Source organism: Giraffa tippelskirchi, chromosome 4 (assembly GCF_054371585.1).
Source record: "Giraffa tippelskirchi isolate mGirTip1 chromosome 4, T2T-mGirTip1v1.2.pri, whole genome shotgun sequence".
NCBI lineage: Eukaryota > Metazoa > Chordata > Mammalia > Artiodactyla > Giraffidae > Giraffa > Giraffa tippelskirchi.
This window is the reverse complement of record NC_137278.1, coordinates 6440925-6461791: the sequence shown is the minus strand read 5'-3', so window position 1 is coordinate 6461791 and position 20867 is coordinate 6440925. Positions and strand designations below refer to the sequence as shown.

The following is a 20867-nucleotide window of genomic DNA, read 5'->3' as shown; positions in this document are numbered from 1 at the left end:
CCTGGCAGGTTACAGTCCAAGGGGTCACAAAGAATTGGACACAACTGAGTGACTAATACTTTCATAGTAGCCAGAACAATCTTGAAAAAGAAGAACAAAGCTGATGGACTCACATTTCTCAATTTCAAAACAAACTACAAAGCTGTCATGATCAAGAGAATGTGGTATTGGTATAAGTATGAATGTATAGCTCAATAATATAAAATAGAAAGTCCTGAAATAAACCCAAACATTTATGACAAGGGTGCCAAAACCATTTAATTCAATCTGAAAAGGATCTTTTTTCCCCCAACCAATGCTGCTAAGGAAAACTGGACATTCACATGTGGAAAGTAAATTTGTAACCTTACCTCACACCATATACCCAAATTACCTCAGTGGATCATACACTTGAAGCTATAAAACTCTTACAAGAGAACATGGGGTAAATCTTTATGACTTGTATTAGGCAATGGTTTCTTACATATGACACCAAAGACAGCAATAAAGAAAAAGGTAAACTGGAGTTGATGAAAATTAAAACTTATGTGCTTCAAAGGGCATCATCAAGAAACTGAAAAGACAGCCTGAATATTTGCAAATCATATCTGAGAATGGTCTTGTTTCCAGGATGTATGAAGAACTCATATGACTCAATAAAAAGGTAACCCAATTTTTAAAATGGGCAAAAGATCTGAATAGGCGTTTGGCTTCACCTAATAATTTCAATGTTCATTTGTGACATGTCTCAGAATTTCATTCCTCTTTAAGGCTGGGTAAACACCAACTCAATGGACATGAGTTTGGGTAAACTCTGGGAGTTGATGATGGACAGGGAGGCCTGGTGTGCTGTGGTTCATGGAGTCGCAAAGGGTCGCACACAACTGAGCAACTGAACTGAACTGAATATTCCATTTTATATACACACACACATATCATATTTTGTTTATCCATTCATCCACTGATGAACACTTGGATTGCTCTTACTTTTTGGTTATTGTGAACATGAGTGCACAGGCATCTATTCAAGTCTCTGTTTTCAACTCTTAAGCATATACCCAGAAGTGGATTGCTGGATCATATAATAGTTTCGTACATAAATTTTTGAGGAACTGCCGTACCATTGTCCACAACAGCTGTACCATTTTACATTCCCCTTGGTAGTGCATAAGAATTCCAGTTTCTCCAGAAGTGTTCTTTGCCATCATTTGTTATTTTTTCTGTGTTATTTTGTTTTTATCATAGCCATCATAATAGTTGTAATTTGGTTTCTCACTGTGGTCTTGATTAGGGTTAGGCTTCCCTGGTGGCTCCAGTGGTAAGGAATCTGCTTGCCAACGCAGGAGATGCAGGAGACCTGGGTTCTATCCCTGGGTCAGGAAGGTCCCCTGGAGAAGGAAATGGCCACCCACTCCAGTATTCTTGCCTGGGAAATCCCATGGGCAGAGGAGCCTGGCGGGCTGCAGTCCATGGGGTCACAAAGAATTGGACAAGACTGAGCACACACCCACACATGAGGTCTTGATTTCCTTTTCCCTAATGCTGAGCATCTTTTCTGCGCTGGTTGGTCATTTGTTATCTTCTTCAGAGAAATGTCTGTTCAAGTCCTTGACCCATTTTAATTTGCGTTTATTTATACACACCATGTTGGGCTTCCCAGTTGGTGCTAGTGGTAAAGAACCCTTCTGCTAATGCAGGAGATGTAAGAGGTGTGGTGTCTGTCTAGTCAAAGCTATGGTTTTTCCAGTAGTCATGTATGGATGTGAGAGTTGGACCATAAAGAAAGCTGAGTGCTGAAGAACTGATGCTTTTGAACTGTGGTGTTGGAGAAGACTCTTGAGAGTCCCTAGGATTGCAAGGAGATCCAACCAGTCCATCCTAAAGGAAATCAGTCCTGAGTATTCATTGTAAGGACTGATGTTGAAGCTGAAACTCCAATGCTTTGGCCACCTGATTCGAAGAGCTGACTCATTTGAAAAGACCCTGATGCTGGGAAAGATTGCAAGCAGGAGGAGAAGGAGATGACAGAGGATGAGATAGTTGGGTGGCATCACTGACTCAATGGACATGAGTTTGAGTAGACTCCGGGAGTTGATGATGGACAGGGAGGCCTGGAGTGCTGCAGTCCATGGAGTTGCAAAGAGTCGGACACGACTGAGCAACTGAACTGAACTGAACTGAACTGAACTGAACATAGTCAGACTGCACCCAGATCTGTGTGTTGGATCAGATCAGTGTATTGATAATTACAGCACAAAGGAGCAATGTAAGGGACTTTGCCTGCTGCCTCTCACACTTTTATCTCCTCTTCTCTATCCCATACTGGAACCTCAGATTTCTCAGACTTGTGGTGTGGGTGAGACTGTCCCCATGCTCCCAGCTCTAGGCTTGAAGCTCAAAGGGTTTAGACTGATCAGCATATCCCTCGTCTTCCCACCCCACCACATAGATTGGTTGGCAGGGGAGGAAGTGGGTCACTTTCAGCAAGATACAGACACCAAGTGGGCTGCCTAAACTGCCACCTGCAGCAGGTGGGAGAACCTTCCTGATGATGGTCCCAATGTTGAGAATGCAGAGCCAGAAATGGAGAGGGGAAACCCAGATCCTCTCAGAGCCTGCACGCCTGGATCAAGCCTTGCCTGAAGGTAGATCTTGCTGGATTCCTGAGTTACATGAGTCAATAAAGTTCCTTTTATGCTTTAGCCAGTTTTGTTGCTGTTCAGTCAGTCAGATCTGACTCTTTGCGACCCCATGAACCACAGCATGCCAGGCTTCCCTGTCCTTCACCATCTCCCAGAGTTTGCTCAAACTCATGTCCATTGAGTCAATGATGTCATCTAAATTTCTCGTCCTCCGTCATCCCCTTCTCCTCCTGCCCTCAATCCTTCCCAGCATCAGGGTCTTTCCCAATGAGTCTGCTCATCACATCAGGTGGCCAAAGTATTGGAGCTTCAGCTTCAGCATCAGTCCTTCCAATGAATATTCAAGGTTGATTTCCTTTAGGATTGACTGGTTTGATCTTCAAAACTGATTTCCTTGGTTTTGAGAGAAAGCTCGTCTACCCCTTCTGGAATTCGCATGCAGGCTCTTTTGCCCACCCTGCATATCGGTGGCCCTCAGTAGTGGGACTCCTACCTTTGCCTGGTCCAGGCCTCATAAAACCATTAGCAGGTGGCCTCATGGATTTTCAATCGTTTTAGCTCCCAGTAATGGCCCCTATGGCCCCTAGGCCCCTATGAACCACTCTTAGCACAGAGCATCCAGAGGCCGTGCCAGGTGATTCAGACAGAATTATTAACAAGGCTTTATTTACTCCTCCAGAGTGGCCTGCCGGGAAACCCAGCGACGCAGCAGACTAGGGAGAACCTCGGGCCACACGGGCAGTCAGGGGCCAAGTCCTTACAGGGCCTCCCCCACCACCCCTTAGACTGCACTGACTTCCACGGTCTTCCAGGCTAAGGGCCAAACCTCGCCCTTGGAGACAAGTCACCCCCGAGCTGGCAGCCCGTTTGGAAGGAGCCAAATGTGACACCTCCCTTTCCCTCTGGTTTGCTGCCTTCAGTCTGTTCCCAGGCTCCAGGGACACTCTGACTCCGGCAAGGCCCTGCCATCAGCTTGGTGTTGGCAGGTGTCCTTCAAACAGAGAGAGGAGGCAGAGAGCCGCAAGAAGCAGGAGCTGCTGGGCTAGGCAGGAAGGCAAGAGAGGCTACGTCCATGGACCCGTGGGTCTTTCCTGCCCTCCTGCCCCCCTCCTGGGAGCCGGCTAGCTGCCAGCGATGCAGCGCTTGGGTGGGTGTGTTGCTGGACGCAGTCTCGGTCTCAGAGGGGAGGTGGGGGGGGTAGGAGGGATATCCCCTCCCCGGTCCCCAGCCCATATTTAACCCGCTGGGGCTTGGCAGGGGTGGGGTGGATGTCAGCCCTAGAAGCACTTCGGAGTCAGGAGGAGCAGAGGCCGTTCTCTTATAAATGAAGGTGCAGGGAGATGGGGGCTGGGGAGTCCAGGAAAGACAGCTCCAGAACACCACCTCCAAGCTCTCGGCCCTGTGCCCCTACCTCCCAGAGCGGCTGGTCCTACATCCTAATGTGTGGCATTCTGCCTCTCTGTTCCGAGAACCAACACAAAGACTTCCTATGACCCGCACCCCCCGCCCCACCCCGCTCCCACCTAGTGGGTTGGGCTTCGAAGGGCAGGCAAGGATGCCGTGCTGGGCATAGAGCCCTGGGTCAGGCATCCTCGGCCAGCGGTCAGTGAGGGAACGTGGTTGTCCCTGGGTCGGGGGAGAGGGCGTGTGGTTTGCACACTGACATGTTAGTGATGGCCCAGCCGTGGAGACGGAGGGCTCTCAAGATGCACAACTGATGACTGCCCACTGCTTGCTGGACCCCAGGGGGTGATGTCAGGCTCCCTCCTGAAAATGTCAGAGGCCAAGCAGATGCAGCCCTCCTGGCCCCACAGAGCTTTTGGAGAAAGAGGCTTTGCTCACTTATTCATGCCTCAGGGTGTGCATGCATGCCAAGTCGCTTCAGTTGTATTGGACTCTTTGTGACCCCATGGACTGTAGCCCACCAGGCTCCTCTGTACATGGGATTTTCCAGGCAAGATACTAGAGTAGGTTGCCATGCCCTTCTCTAGGGAATCTTCCCTACCCAGGGATGGAACTCGTGTTCTCTTATGTCTCCTGCATGGGTAGGTTGGTTCTTTATCACTAGTGCCACCTGGAAAGCCCCCATGCCTTAGTGGTAGTGGTAGTGTTAGTCGCTAAGTTGTGTCCAACTCTTTTCGACCCCACGGACTGTAGCCCACCAGGCTCCTCTGTCCATGGGATTCTCCAGGCAAGAATAGTGGAGTGGGTTGCCATTCCCTTCTCCAGAGGATCTTCCCAACCCAGGGGTCGACCCCAGGTCTCCTGCATTGCAGGCAGATTCTTTACCATTTGAGCTACAGGGAAGACCTACCATGCCTTTAGTAGGTAGTCCCAAATTGTGTGAATGCCCTGCCTTCTGCTGGCATTGGTGAGCCCTAAAGCCAAGCAATTACAGAAGATGGGTCTCAGCAGATCACACACGTCTTTGTACTCAGATTTTGGGATTTTTAAAATTCTTATTTATTTTGAAGTGTATTTATTTTTAATTGAAGGATAATTCCTTTTATCCTTATCCTTATTGCTTTTATCCTTATCCTTATTGCTTTTATCTTTTATCCAACAAAATTATCCAGGATAATTGTGTTGGTTTCTGCCTAGCATCAACATGAATCGGCCATAGATGTACCTACGCCCCCTTTCTCTCGAACCTCCCTTCCGCCTCCCACTCCATCCCGCCCCTCTGAGTTGTTTCTGAGTCCCCTGGTTAAGTTCCCAGATTTCAGGATGTTTCTGTACCACATAGTGAACTCACAGGCCAGGGATCAGACAAGCTTGACTTGAATCACTATGGCCAGTCAGCAGCTGTGTGACTGAGACCCAGCTCCTCAACTTCTCTGTGCCTGGCTGCCTAACCCGCAGGATTTGCCAAGGCTCATGAGTTGGCCCTCTGGAAGCACTGGCACAAGGCCTGGCACACAGCAGCAGCGCAGTGAGTGGTAGCTGCCACTGTTACCGCAGGACTTGCTCTTCACCAAGTTCAAGTCTGAATGCAAGAGACGTGAAGGATTCCCCGAGATGGCCAGGTGTCCCGCTTGCAGGCTGGTCAGCTCTGATGCTTCAGCCCCACCTTGGAACTGTTACACCACCCAGTGTCACAGCTGGAAGGGACAGTGAAGCCCCTGAATGTACAGATGGGAAAACTGAGATCTGGAGAGCGAGAGCGATTGTCCAAGTCTGTACCGGAAGGAGCATAGTGGGCCTGGAGCTGAGGATAGTGGCCTGGGCATTATTGTATTCAGTGCATGGTCAACCTCAAAGAGACAGATGGATCTAACATCATGGCCGAAGGGGCATCAAGGGGCTGAAGAGTCACCACCCCCATTCATCAGTGTGGTCTGAGCTTTTGCTGGACCGGGCCCTGGCCAGGCAGCAGTGACAAGGCACAAGCAGTGATGCCCTCATGCGGCTGCTGGGTTGGCACAGAGATAACTGCTGCATGGGGGCCGGGACCCTGGGAGAGCTGGACCAGGCCCCAGCGACCTCAGGCTATCTCCCAGGAAGTGTCTCTTGCATCTGCCCACAGGAGTCATGGCTCCTGACACTGGTTCTGGCTCTCCCGTGGACAAGGAGGGGCTGGGCCTGGCTCGGAAACTAGAAGGCATCTCACTGATGTGCTGGGGGTGGGTAGCTCGCTGGCACCCAGGGTGGTCACGGGCTCCAGGGTTTGTGCCTCCAGGAGAGCTGTCCCTCTTCCCACTCCTGCTCTGGGCATGTCCGAGCTTGACCCCAGAGAGCCCGCTGGTCCCTGGAGGCTCCACTGTGCCTGGCAGAAGCCGCAGGATCCAGCTTCCGCCCTGCAGAGAGAAGCAAGCCTCTGTCTGCCTCTCTCCCATCCGCAAGGTAGGCATGTTGGACCTGGTGGGCTTCAAATAGAGGCTCCCAGTATTGAGGATTCTCAAACTCAGTGGTCACTGGCATTTCGGATGTCTGTCCAGCTCCCCTTTCTGGAGGGTGGACCTCTGAAGCTGAAACTATGGGACCTAACCTTGCTGGCCAGGGCTGATTGGACCAGGCGAACACCTGACTCACACAAGCCCATCCTCTCCCGGGATTGGGCTTTGTGACTCAGCCTGGTGGGCAGGAGGGAATAGAAGGCTGAGCTGGGCAGGAGGCACAGAGGATACTGTCTGCAGAGGCAGAAACATCCCACTGAGAAGCAGGGTCCCACTCATCATCTGCTAACCTGAACCCCATTCTTCTGGAAAATACACCCAGTTTACTTTGGAGGGAGACCCCTCCCTCCTGCAGTGGGAGCAGCCCTGGGGGAGCTGTCCAATCAGCTGCCCTGCCCATCCCCCATCCAGTGTGGTCCCCAGAACCCCCTTGTGGCCATCACACAGTCTCTCTCAGGACTGGAGTTTGGACAAAGGGCTGCAGAGCAGGAGGGAGAGGCCAGAGGACACCCCAGCCTGGAGACAGGGCTTCCTTGTCTCTCTCTGCTGGTAGCTCCCACATCCTGGAGTCTCCTGGCTCCTGCCCCTCCGCAGCCTGGTCTCTGGTGGTTTGCTTAGTCCCCTGAGCACTACTCTGTGTATAGACATCGCCAGTTCTGCTGCCCTCAGTGGGCTTCCGTCTCTGGGATCTGGGAGCTGGGATGTTGGGGAAGAAGCAGCACTGCCCCAAGGCTGCCCTTACCATGAGGTGCCCTAAGTGCCTGTTTTGCTTCAGCTGGGTCGGGGGCAAGCATGGATTTCCTGACCCTCCCCTGACCCGAGCCTCAGTGGGGTTGTCAAGGGCAGGGGAGCACCAGCCAACAGGCTGGTCCCCTTGCCTGGGCGTGAGGCTCACGGTGGGACAGTAAGAGTGTGCATGTGTGTGTGTGTGTGTCCAGCTGCACACTTGTAAGAAGCGCCTCACTTGAGACCCTTACAGAAAGCCTCCCTGGGGAGATGAGGTTCAGAGAAGGAACGTCTCCCAAGTTCACTGGGCAGAGACTCTGAGGACTAGAACACTGCTGGTTAAGGGCGGGCAGGGGTGACAGTCACTGCAGGAGCAAAGAGCTCCCTTCTCACTTCCCAGGGGGCCCATGAGAACTGGGGAGGGAGACCTCGGTCCCCAGGCCGATGAGCTCTGCACCCTCTTCTCATTCACAGACCTACTCGTTCAGCTGCTCCTAAGACAGACAGCCTCACCTTCTGCCCCAGGGAAGCCCCATAGTCAAGGCCCATAAGCAGCCCTGAGGGGCAGTGGGCTCCCCAGGGCACCACCATCCCAACTTACAAGTGAGGAGACCGAGCTCAGAGGGGCCCTGGGCCCGACCCTATGACCGGCATTCACACTCGGTTCAGGGTCCTTTCCACCGATAGTGGCATTAAATGATTTCTCTTTTCCTTTGTCAGTAAAAATAATTATAATATTATTAAAAGATGTATTATTATGCATCAATAATAATAATGGCTTCCCAAGTGGCTCAGTGGTAAAGAATCCACCTGCCAATGCAAGTGACACAGGAGACACAGGTTCACTCCCTAGGTTGAGAAAATCCCCTGGAGGAGGAAATGGCAACCCACTCCAGTATTTTTGCCTGAGAAATCCCATGGACAGAGGAGCCTGGTGGGTTGTAGTCCATGGGCTCGAAAAGAGTCAGACACTACTTAGAGACTCACACACATAATAATAATAGCCAGTCTTTACTAAGGAGTGCTAAATATTTCCATACAGCACTTAATTCTCCTAACAATTCTGTGGGGAGGTGGTATTTTTATTATGCCCACTTTCCAGATATGGAAACTGAGGCTTAAGGAGTTTAAGTGGGCTTCCCTTGTAGCTCAGTCGGTAAAGAATCTGCCTGCAATGCAGGAGACCCAGGTTCGATTCCTGGGTTGGGAAGATCCCCTGGAGAAGGAAATGGCAACCCACTTCAGCATTCTTGCCTGGAGAATCCCATGGACAGAGGAGCCTGGCAGGCTACAGTCCATGGGGTCGCAAGAGTCAGACACGAATGAGCAACTAAACCATCAGCAAGAGTGTGTGAGTGGTAAACTCTCTCTCCTAAGACCACGCAACCAGTAAGTGCAGTCTGGCGCCACGGCCTGTGCTAACCAGTGTTCCGCCCTCTTCCTTCAACAGGGTGGAAGCAACTGGCCACTTGCACAGGCCCCTAACCACGAGGCTGCTGCCCAGAGGGCCCAGTGAGGATGTGACTGGGCAGCTGTGGTGTGGATGAGTGACCAGCTCCTGGTCTTCTCTGAGCCCAGAGTCCCTGGTCCTTTCCAATCACAATTTGCCCTAACTGGGTGGTAATTCACTTGGGGTGAATGATGTGGCCTGCTATCCCACAGGCAAGAAAGGTGGGAAATTCTTCCCAAAGGAGGATTGAGATACACAGTGCTGCCTCTTCCTCCTGGTGACCATGACCCACACCTCAGCGGTCCTTGCCACCCTCCAGCCAAGCTCCTGCCTGACACAGAGGTCCAGCAGCCACTGTCCAAGGGCTGGAGTCAGCATGTTGTGGGGACAGAGCGAATCAGCTCACCTGGACCCAGCTGGTGGTCCTACCCGGGATGTATGAGATGGGGAGGGAGCTGGCCACTGGATGGGCTCTTTCTGCCCACCCTGTAGGAATGCCAACTAAAGGCTCAATGCCTCACCCCCATCGTCTCACCTCTTCATGACATCATTTCTCCCATGGGAGTCAGAACTTGTAAAACAATGGGCTCTTCACGGTTCTTTATTCCATGGGACTTAAGGAAAAAAATAAGCATGAAAATGCTGAAATAAAACAAATGTCTTTTCCTTCTGGCCTTCTCAGAGCCTTTAGTATGCTAATATGCCCTGTTAGATGGGATGTCCCCGCAAATAATTCGACCAGGGAACCCTTTTCCCCACAGGACACATGTACCACTGAGAGTGGTTTTTCGGCAGGAGATCCTGGATTATATATTTTTGACAATTATTTTTAAATTTGAAGAAAAAAAATATGATTAAAAACTACTTAATCAAGAAACATAGGGGCTTCCCTGGTGGTCCAGCTGTTAAGCCTTCATACTTCCACTGCAGGGGGTATGGGTTGGCTCCCTGGTCGGGGACCTAAGATCCCACAAGCCACACGACACGGCCAAAAAAAAAAAACAACCACAATGAAGAACACATTTTTTTTTCTCAGTCTCACAGTTGGCATCATCCTGGGATTTTTTAAACTTTTTGTGCTGTTAACTGATCTGTCTCACATAAGCAGATTTCCGTTCATGCTAGAATTTAGTATCATTGGACAGAATTCCATGGTATGGACAGATGAATGCCTCATTTTTTAAAAATCTGTGGGTTGTTTCCGTTTTGTTGTTGTTGTTGTTGTTAGAAATGCTGCTACAGTAGCGTCTTTGCAGCTAAACACTTGTACAGAGCTCTGATTGTTGACTTCGGATAATTTCCTAGAAGTGGAATTGCTGAGTCAGAGACTATGGCTATTTACTGCCAAAATGTTCTTCAGAAAGGTTGTACCAGCTCACACCCTGCCTGGCAGTGTCTGGATGCCCACTTTCTCACTCCTTTGCCAACACTGGGTTACGGGCATTGACTCTTTTTTTTTTTTTTTTTGGTTTTGTGCTCCTCTGATGAGTTATCAGGGACAACTTTTGTGCTGACAGGAGACTCGCATTCACTCTCCTGTCTCCTCTTTGAGCCCTTTCCCCGATTTCTTTATTTCTTTATTTTTTATTATCTTTTAATTGGAGGATAATTACTTTACAATATTGTGATGCTTTTTGCCATACATCACCATGAACCAGCCATAGGTATACATATAACTCCTCCCTCTTGAACCCCATCCCTCTTCCCTCCCCATCCCCATTCTGAGCACCGGCTTTGGGCTCCCTGCATCATACATAAAACTCCCACTGGCTATCTATTTTACATATGGTAATGGTATGCTTCAATGCTATTCTCTTAAATCATTCCACTCTTTTTTCCTCCAACTGTGTCCAAAGGTATATTCTTTATGTTTGCGTCTCCTTTGCTGCCCTGCATGTAGAATCATCCATACTATCTTTCTAGATTCCATATATATACAGTCCCAATTTCTATAGAGGTTTTGAGGGCTCATCTTTTTCTTATTAGCTTGAAAGTTATTTTTTTTTTTGGCCTCCATACCTCGCAGCATGTGGGGTCTTAGTTCCCTGACCAGAGATTGAACCTGTGCCCCCTGCTTTGGAATCTCAGCCACTGGATCACCAGGGAAGTTCTGAAAGTTCTTTTTTTAAAATTTATTTATTTTTGGCTGTGCTGGGTCTTTGTTGCTCCACGGGCTTTTATCTAGTTTTGGCAAGTGGGGGCTATTCTCTAGTTGAGGTGTTTGGGCTTCTCATTGCAGCGGCTTCTCTTATTGCACAGCACAGACTCTAGGGCGGGAGGACTTCAGCAGTTGCAGTTACCATGCTCTAGAGCACAGGCTCAATAGTTATGGGGCACGGGCTTAGTTGCTTTGTGGCACATGGGATCTTCCCAGACCAGGGATTGAACCCTGTCCCCCGCATTGGTATGTAGACTCTTTGCACTGAGTCACCAGGGAAGCCCCAGAAAGTTCTTAATAGGTTAGAGATATTAACTCTGTTGAGAGCTGGTACAAAGCATTTCTGATCCTTGTAAATCCTCCTCCTGTGAGAAGATCTGCTTCATCTATGAGATGAGAAATGATTTGCAAAAGTCACAGTGTGTGGGGCTTCCCTGGTGGCTCAGACGGTAAAGAATCCACCTACAATGCGGGAGACCTGGGTTCAATCCCTGGGTCAGGAAGATCCCCTGGAGGAGGAAATGGCAACCCACTCCAGTATTCTTGCCTGGAGAATTCCATGGACAGAGGAGCCTGGCAGGCTAGAGTCTATGGGGTTGCAAAGAGTCAGACACGACTGAGCGACTAACACACAACGGTATTATGTATCACGTGGTACATAAGGAACGGGATCAGGCCTGAACCTGGGCCTCAGGATGCCTGCTCCAGGCTGGGGGTTCAGTGGGTCCCCTTCCCCTCCTTCCACTCCCCCTCCACTGGGCCAAATTCCAGCATACCCCCACTCCTAGCATCTGGCTGTACCTGGGCAGCCCTCGCTGGCATCCACCTGACTGATGGAATGGAACAAACTTTCTCTGGACACACACACCTCCTTATACCCTTCAGACTGCTTTCTACATTGGTATATGGAACTAATTTGATTATTCTATATGTGATGGTTTCTGACCTGCTCCTTGCTGGGCTCCCCCTCCACCAGGGATCCATTGGGTCCCTTCCTCTCTCTTACTCCCAACCCTCATCTAATTAGTGGGCCTGATTCCCCGGCTCCTCACTGGCCTCTGTCCCTCACTGGCCCCCTCTAATCCATAGCAGCCTAGAGGAACCTCTGAGGTAGAAATCTGGTCGTGAAACCCTGGCTTGAAGCCCAGCTGCACATTTTTCTTCACTTTAAACACCCAACTCCTGTGGCAGAAAGAACCAGAACCAGTGCTCTTTTGAGAATGACCACAGCCTCAGAGAGTGGATCTGAGTGCTGAGTCCAGCGTGGTTCAGGGTAAGGCATTTGGGTATGGGCAGGGAACCTTTGGGCCAAAATCCAGGTCAGGAAAGAGGAGAAGGCTGGCCCCAAGACCCAGCACCTCCCCCGTGTGTTCCCACATCATGAGGACCCAGAACACCCTGCCCAGCCTCGCCCCAGACCAACTCCTGTGTATCTCTTTCTCTTCCTAATATATGTGCTCTTCCCTCTTTCTGGTGACTTCTGGGACACCCTAGCCTCCTGGTGCTCTTCCTACCTCGCTGCCCACATCTCTTGTCTCCCCAGTCTGTGCCCCTGGGGCTCAGTCTTCCGACAACACTAGCTCCCTTACTGACCATTCTGTCACAGGACTTTAACTTGCATCTCTGCCAGCAGGACTCCTCAGCTTCTCCTGGCAGCCTGGGCCTGCCCGTGAACTCCAGGCGCCTGTATCACTCGCTTCTTCAGCATCTCCTCTTGGGCATCTAACAAGCATCTCATACCTCTCGTATCCAGAACCAGACTCCTGCTCTTCCCACCTGCAGACCTGACCACTCCCCACAGTAGCAAATGGAAACCAGTGGCTCAGATCAGAATCTCTGGCCTTGACCTTGACTCCCTTCTCTCTTTGTTTCACACCCCCACCCAATCTATTGGGCTATCCAGCCATCTCTGCCTTCAAAATAAAACCGAGTCTAACCAGTTCTCTCCATATCCTCCCCGCCATGCTGGGCCCGCCCACCACCATCCCCGTTGATGACTGTGACCTCCCAAAGGTCCCCGTTTTCACCCTGCCTGCCTGGAGTCAGTGCTCAGCAGCCCAAGGATCCAAGTGAGTATCAACAGATCCCTGAGTCCGACCTCATCTCCTGCCTCTTCTATACTCTCCAAGCCTCGCCTTGCTGTGCCCCTGCCAAGCCACCCAGAGGCTGACTGGGCTCCACGTCAGGGCGACCCCTCCTTCAGGTCCTTGTTCAAACAGCACGTCCTCAGTGAGGCCTCCCTGCTAATGAACACCCCACTTCCTGCTCCAGCATTCATCATCTCCCATCTCTGCCTTATTATGTTTTCACCTCTGACATTATATATTTTACTCATGAATTTTATATCACTCTCCGGCATGGCAACCCACTCCAGAATTCTTGCCTGGAGAATCCCATGGACAGAAGAGCCTGGTGGGCTATGGTCCATAGGATTGCAAAGGGTCAGACACGACTGAAGCGACTTAGCACAGTCCAGTACTCATTAACTGTGTGCTCCCCCACAGGAGGAGCTTCGTCTCTATCCTGCGGGGCCCGGCATATAATAGGTGCTCAGTAAATATTTGCTGAATGACCATTTGTGAATCTGGGAAGCCCCCAGGAGCCTCCCTGACCCCACAGGCATTTCTGTGCATGGTTCACGTCCTTTCATGGCATTCGTTATGAATGTGATATGGGGACCACTGCAGGGCAGGCAGGGGAGGAAGGGGTCCCTGAGCTCCCTGAGGAAATGGACCACAGGTTTCCCCTGAACTGACTACTTTTTTCCCCCCAATAAAGTGACATTTTTTTTTAACATTTACTTTTATGTATTTATTTGGCTGCGCCAGGTCTCAGTTGCGGCACATGGGAATTTTAGTTGCTGAGTGTGAGCTCTTAGCTGCGGCCTGCGGGATCAAGTTCCCTGATCAGGGATGAAACCCCAGCCCCCTGCATTAGGAGCGCGGAGTCTTAGCCACTGGACCACCAGGGGAAGTCCTTTAATTGCTACAGCTGTCACTGCTGTCCTGATCTGGCCCTGGTCCCCGTATTGGCTGCCCCTCCTCCCAGACAGGACACTGAAGCCCGGCCGCTCAGCTCTGAGCCCCTCCCTCTGTGGGCCCAGATCTTGGGGTCCATGCCCTCCCCACTTTCCTAATAGAACCAACTCCAGGAGGCCAGCAAGTCCTCCTGGGCCAGAGACCCAGGCAAGGCCATCGGGGGAAAAGCTGGAATGGATGTGTCTGGAGGGAGGAGGAGGCAATCGGGGAAGTGGGAAGCAGGATTTCTCTGTCTCCCCAGTTCCTCTGGGCTTCCCGGATCCTCTGAGGTCTGAACACTGTGCCAACATGGGGATGAAAAGAGACCAAGCCCACCACCTCATCCCCTTGGGCCTAAGGGAGGGCCACTCTTCCTTCACGGGAAATAGAGGGGGAAACAGTGGAAACAGTGTCAGATTTTATTTTGGGGGGCTCCAAAATCACTGCTGATGGTGACTGCAGCCATGAAATTAAAAGACGCTTACTCCTTGGAAGGAAGGTTATGGCCAACCTAGATAGCATATTTAAAAGCAGAGACATTACTTTGCCAACAAAAGTCTGTCTAGTCAAGGCTATGGTTTTTCCAATGGTCATGTATGGATGTGAGAGTTGGATGGTGAAGAAGGCTGAGCACCGCAGAACTGATGCTTTTGAACTGTGGTGTTGGAGAAGACTCTTGAGAGTCCCTTGGACTTCAAGGAGATCCAATCAATCCATCCTAAAGGATCAATCCTGGGTGTTCATTGGAAGGGCTGATGTTGAAGCTGAAGCTCCAATACTTTGGCCACCTCATGCAAAGAGTTGACTCATTGGAAAAGACCCTAACGCTGGATAGGATTGGGGGCAGGAGGAGAAGGGTACGACAGAGGATGAGATGGTTGGATGGCATCACTGACTCGATGGACATGGGTTTGGGTAGACTCCGGGAGCTGGTGATGGACAGAGAGGTCTGGTGTGCTGCAATTCATAGGGTCGCAAAGAGTCGGACACGACTGAGCGACTGAACTGAACTGAACTGAACTGAACTGACTCTTTCTGCCTCGCTCTGTCCACCCCCAGGTCCCCAGCACTGGTGTCCCTCCTCCGTCAGCCCTTCCCTCCTTCACAGAGGTTTGCTGAATGGCCACTGCAAGTCAGGGTCCTTCGAGATGTTGGAGATACAACTACAGGTAAGACAAGAATCCCTGGGGCGGGGTGGGGGTGGGGGTGGGGGATCGTACTCTAGCAGAGGGGACAGCAAACCATGATGAAAAAAATCTGCTGATGAAATCTGCGATAGTTGCTAAGAGAAAACAGACCAAGCTGGGGAAGGGAGAGGAGAGATCCCATCATGTTGACATTGGAGATGGCGTGGCCTGGGAAGGCCGTGTAGAAGCTCCCTCACCATTCACTCCCCCCTACTCCATCCCTGGCCTCTGTCCATGCAGGTGGAGCCCTGGCTACTGCTCTGGGCCACAGCTCAGGCCCAGGGTGCCCCTCCACACTGAGGCCGGCGATGCAGAGAAGGCAGGTCTGACCCTGTTAAATCGCAGAGGCCCAGCTCCTCGGGGAGAAGGCAGGCCTGTCCCCACCGGCCCTCGCCCTCGCCCTTCTCTTCTAGCTCATCATACCCCCGGGATGAGCAGAGAGGCGCTCTCCCTGGGGCTCAGGCCTCCTGCCTTCCTCCAGGTTTCCGGGGCCTTGAACACGTTCCCAACCACCCTGCCCCCTTCTCTTCCTCTGGGCTTGGAGGTCACCTTCCCCGGGCAGCGGTGGGTGCCCCCCGCCACCACATGGGCCGTCCTGCGGAGCCCTGTGGTCCCCTCTCTCGCCCCTCGCCCCGTGAGGGCTGGGACTGCGCCGGTCCTATTCCACGGCGTCCCCAGCGCCCCACAAATCCGTGTCGAATGAATGAATGTGTCCGGGGCCCGAGCCTCGGCCTCATTCACGTCAGATCTTCCGGGCCCTCCCCGGCCCGGCTCCGCCCTGGGTGGGGTTGGGTGGGGGGCCGGAGCGCCGCGGATCGCCGCCAGAGAGGTGGCGGGGGCGGGCGGGGTGTCCTCGCCCTCCCGGCCCGGGGACCGATGAGGCCGGGGAGGGGCGCCCCTCCGCGGGCCCGGCTCGGCGCTCCCCGGGGCCGCCGATCCGCCGGCGCAGGCCCGGCCCGGGCGGGCGGGTGCGGGGCGGGAGGTGGCGCCGGGCGCTGAGTGGCGGCTCCAGGTCCACCCCCGGCGCGCCGGTGCGGGCGGGAGGCGGGAGGCGGGGAGCGCAGGGGCGGCGGCGAGAGCGAAGCGCAGCAGCGAGCATGTGCCGCGGAGCTCAGTAACCAGGGACGACCGCGGCGACAGCGCGGCCGCGTCGGCGCCCAGCCCAGCGCAGCTCCGCGCCGCGGCGCCCGGAGAGGGCGGCGGCCGGACGGCCCGGGCCTGCCGAGCGGTACCCCCGCGCCCCAGCCCCGCCGGCCCGGCGCAGACAAAGGCGCGGCCCCGGCCCGGCCCGCCGGCCCCCCCCGCGCGCCCCGCCCCGGCCCAGCCGCTCCCGCTGGGTGCCCCGACGGGGTCCGGCCCGGGGCGCGGGGGCCGCGGCCGCCGAGGATGGGGAAATCCAACAGCAAGTTGAAGCCTGAAGTTGTGGAGGAGCTGACCAGGAAAACCTACTGTGAGTGCGCGCTCCGGGACCCCCGCCCCGCGCCCCCGGGCGCTGCCTCCGCCCCCTCGTGCCCCTCCCCCCACGCGCGGTCCCCCCCCCCACCGGCCCGCTCCGCGCCCCCCGTGTCCGCCCCCGAGGGGCCAGCTCCCCGCGAGGCAGCCACCCTCCCTCGGCCGTTCCCTGCTCTGCTCCCCCACGCCCCGGGGCCCTCGGAAGCTCGCGGCCGCGCCCCCAGCCTCACACCTGGCCCTATTGTTCTAGGGCACCCCCCACCCCGTCTCCACGCGCGCCCCGGACGTCTGCCGCCTGTCAGCCTGCGCGGGGCCACCCCCGGGCCTGGAGGGCAGGCCCCGGTCCCTTCGCGGCCCCCTCCCAGCAGAGCTGTCCAAAAGGGCAGGGATGGGCATGAGCGAGGGGCGGTGGGCCGCGGAGGGGGCGCCCGCTAGCGAGGTGGCTCGGGCTGCGCGGAGCCGACTGGCGGTGGGGCGGGTGATTCATGCATCACGATGCCGCTGCTGCTACTGCCGCTGCTACTGCTGCGAGGTTGGCCTGTCGCCCCCTCCCTGGCCCTGATCGTGTGTTAGGGGTGTGTGTGGGGGGGGGTGGCGAGACTTGCCAGAGAGCTGGCGGCAGCGGCGGCGGCGAAGGGTCCCGGGCGCCCTCTTGGCTGCAGGACTTCCAGGCTGATCTCTCCTCTGGCCCTGATCTCACCTTCCTGGCTTCCATCTCTACTTGCCAGACTGGGCAGTGGGTTTCTGCAGCCCCTGGTGATCTGGCCCGATGCATCCTGTAACCATCTGGGGCACCCCTGAGAGGAGGGTCTGCCCATCTCAGATGTCGCTCTCCACTCGTCCAACTCCACACCTCTCCAGTTCGCTCACATCTCCAGTTTCTCCATCCCAGACTTCTCCCTTCCCTGCAAGCCTCCGGGAGATGCTCCCCGCACGCCAAGGGTTAATGGTGCTGGGTCCTGACCCACAGAGGGTCTCTTTTGGGGGATTTTGAGAAAGACTGCTGAGGAGTCAGGAAGGGCTTCTGCCTGGGGGATCTGACTGGGAAGGGAGCAGGGACTCTGGGCTTGGGTTGGAATTCAGAACCTGTACCTGGGCAGCTGTGTGGATCTGGCAGCTCTGCGCCCTCCCTGGAGGTGGCAGACTGACCACCAGCTGCACCCGTTGATGGAGGCTCCGCTTCTGGTGGTGCATTGCACAACCTCTGCTCCCCACCCCACCCCCTACCCCGCTCCATTGATCTTCTGAGCACGTTTGCAGGTCTGCCCAAGCCCACACTTCCATTCCATGCCCCTTGGTCCCCATGTGCTTGGAATGAAGGGGGCTTTCCTGAGTGGGTGCTCGTCTGCTAGAGGTACTGGCTCTTCTCCAGTGGAATTCTGCAGCACGGCGCTCACATCCCAGCAGCTGCTCCTCGAAGGGGGTGAGGCTCGGAGGTCTCCATCCTTGCTGCTCTCACCCTCTTTCCGAGCTGGGCAGGTGGTCCCTTCCAGTTTGGCTGCAGTCTTGTGAGGTTTGCTGGGCCTTCCTGCAGGCTCCGTCTGGATGTGGCCCGTAGCTGTCAGCAGGCAGGCTGCGCAGGGGGTCTTCCCGGGCAGAGGGCACAGTGGGCTTCAAAGGAGGGGTGGGCTTGGGTGCTCCAGGGTATCTCCGTCATGGGGGCGAGCAGGGGAGGTACCTGTGAGCCGAGTGAAGCCCAAGTTCCTGCTCCTGGAGTGCATCATGCATCAAGCTCCTTGCTTTGCTAACGCATTCAGTCTTCCCAGTGGTCCCAGGACCCAAGATCCCACAGCTCCCCGTCACCAGGCAATGCCAGGACTTTAACCCAGGCCTGTCCGGCTCCCAAGTTATGCCCTTTGGGAGACCTCAGAACTCGCCCTGAGAAATCCAGAGAAGCTTTTCCTCTTTCCGGTTTCTAAGCTCATGTTGGTAGACTCTGGATGGGAAGGTTCCTGGGGAGGTCATTTTGTCCACTCCCCTGTCTCTGGGCAGACCTAGCAACTTTGGGAGAAGTTGAGTCAACAAGGCCTTGTTGGGAACCAGCCCTGTGGTGCTGGGCCGGGCCGGGCTATTTTTAAAGGCCTTTGGAGACCTGGAACAGTTTCGCTGAGGGAGCGAACAAGCCGGGTACTTTTTCTCAGGAGCTCTTACTGGGTTTGGGCTGACGGAGATGGCGGGGTCATGGGCCTTCTGTCTGTCTCCCTTGCTGGTGTCCGCTCCCCCAGGGCAGGCCCTTCCTTGTCTGGTTGTGCTGGCACTTAGTAGGGTCACAGGTCTCTATTGACTGAAGAACCTCCCAGCAGGAACAGCAGCGAAAGCCTCCAGCTGGTTCTAAAGCCCTCAGCTGGGCCTCCTGGTGACAGGGCATGGAGCCATCTGCTCTTTGTTCGAGGGATTCTGTGTTTTGTACGGGGTCCAGAGAGGAGTGCTTAGGGAGGACTCTCAAATGTCAGAATCTCCTGGAGAGCCCCAGTTAAATACCAAGATGCCCAGGTCTGGTTGCCTTCCAGATTTCCGATTCTCAGAGTCTGAGCTGGGCCCAGGCATTTGTCTCCTTGATGAGTGTCTGTCATGCAGACCTTGGTTCTGCAAGGTCTGCAACTGGTTCTGGGGGTCCCGGCATGTGTCAGCATCACCTGGTGGCCTAGGCCACCACCTCGGGTGACCCACAACCTGCCGCCAAAGGCTATAGGGGACCCCCAGGGGATCCCCAGATGTTCACACCCCAGTCAGTGCCAGCTGCCATCCTTGGTGGGGAGTCTCCTGTTTTTGGAAGAGATGATCTTGGTGGGGTGTGTGTGTGTGTGTGTGTGTAAGCAGGAGGCAGTCTTGACGCTCCCACTGTGTGGCCCTCCCTAGGCGCATCTGGATTCAGCCTAGCTGAACCGCTCCATCACTCAGCCTTGACACTGAAAAGCAGACTTTTTTCCTCCCTTGCAGATAAGATTCAGTAAGTCATCAGCACCCCGTAACCCAATCCTCACTCCTTTCTGGCACAGTTCACATCCAGGGGCAGTGGGAGGTTTGCAGGAGGTGCAGGCCCCACCCAGCTGGGACTCATCAAACAGTGCTCGGTGTGGCCAGCGGCCTGGTTTCTATGAGGTCTGTCCCGCTCGTGTCCAGCTTGTTGTTGAGGCTGTTGTCAACCCTGTATGCCTAGGCTATGGGACAGGCCAGCTCTTCACCTAACTGAGCCTCAGTTTCCTCATCTGCAAAATGGATGTGCTCATGGTACCTGATTCCGAGGGTATGTGACAAGGCAACAGGATGATTTGCACATAGCATGATGCAAGGTGAATGGTTGTTACTGTTGAATCGCTCAGTCACGTCCGACTTTTTTGCGATCCCATGGACTGTAGCCCAGTATGCTCCTCTGTCCGTCGGATTTCCCAGGCAAGAATACTGGAGTGGGTTACCATTTCCTTCTCCAGGGGATCTTCCTGACCCAGGAATCGAACCTGCGTCTTTTATGTCTCCTGTGTTGGCAAGAGGATTCTTTACCACTGAGCCACCTGACTCCATAATGTGTGACACACACTTGTCAAGGGTGTAAGGATACATTGTTAGTGATCATAATTAACGTGTTGTTTTGACTATACAGTTTGGCTTCATCCTGTTCAGTTCAGTTCAGTCGCTCAGTCGTGTCCAATTCTTTGCGACCCCACGAACCGCAGCACACCAGGCCTCCCTGTCCATCACCAACTCCCGGAGTCCACTCAAACCCATGTCCATTGAGTCGGTGATGCCATCCAACCATCTCATCCTCTGTCGTCCCCTTCTCCTCCCACCTTCAATCTTTCCCAGCATCAGGGTCGTTTCAAATGAGTCAGCTCTTTGCATCAGGTGGCCAAAGCCTGAACTGGTCGCAAATATATCTTGTGGGCAAAGTACATCTCATCTCTCTGCAGAGGAATCTTCCATGGCCCTGGTCTTTGTGCCTGGCACTCAGGAGGCATAGACTGATGAGACTTTTGGTTGGCCCGAGTCTTAGCAGGTTCTTGTTTTGCCTGGAGCAGTCTCCCTGCCCCCCTGCCCACCACTTGTTAATTTTGAGGCTGCCCTGATCTACCATTCCCTGAATGCTCACTCTGTGCTGGGCCCAGAGATGGAGATGTGAACCAGAGAGATGTAATTCCTGCCCTCAGGTGGAAACCAGGCAGGTCATCCAGAAAACCGAGCTTGTGGGGCTCAAGCCATTTGTTGTGGTCTGAGTTGCCTCCATTTAAAGGCTTCTGGACCCAAGCCAGCCGGTTCCAAGAGGCAGAAAGCTCCACCTCCCTCCCCCTTGTTCTCTCCTCACGGTGCTCACCGCTCTCCCCATGGACCCTCTTTCCAAGACTCAGAGGAGGTCACCTCCCCC

General features: G+C 54.0%; 1 protein-coding gene across 1 annotated transcript in view; it reads left to right on the top strand.

Moving 5' to 3' along the window:
- Positions 1 to 16121: 16121 nt before the first annotated feature.
- The window catches only part of NCS1 (neuronal calcium sensor 1), a 53935-nt gene continuing 49189 nt past the window's right edge, over positions 16122 to 20867 (top strand). Inside the window, exon 1 of the mRNA XM_081595868.1 lies at positions 16122 to 16505. Coding sequence (XP_081451994.1) covers positions 16442 to 16505 — 64 coding nt within the window. The 5' untranslated portion in view covers positions 16122 to 16441. The remainder of the gene's footprint in view (positions 16506 to 20867) is intronic.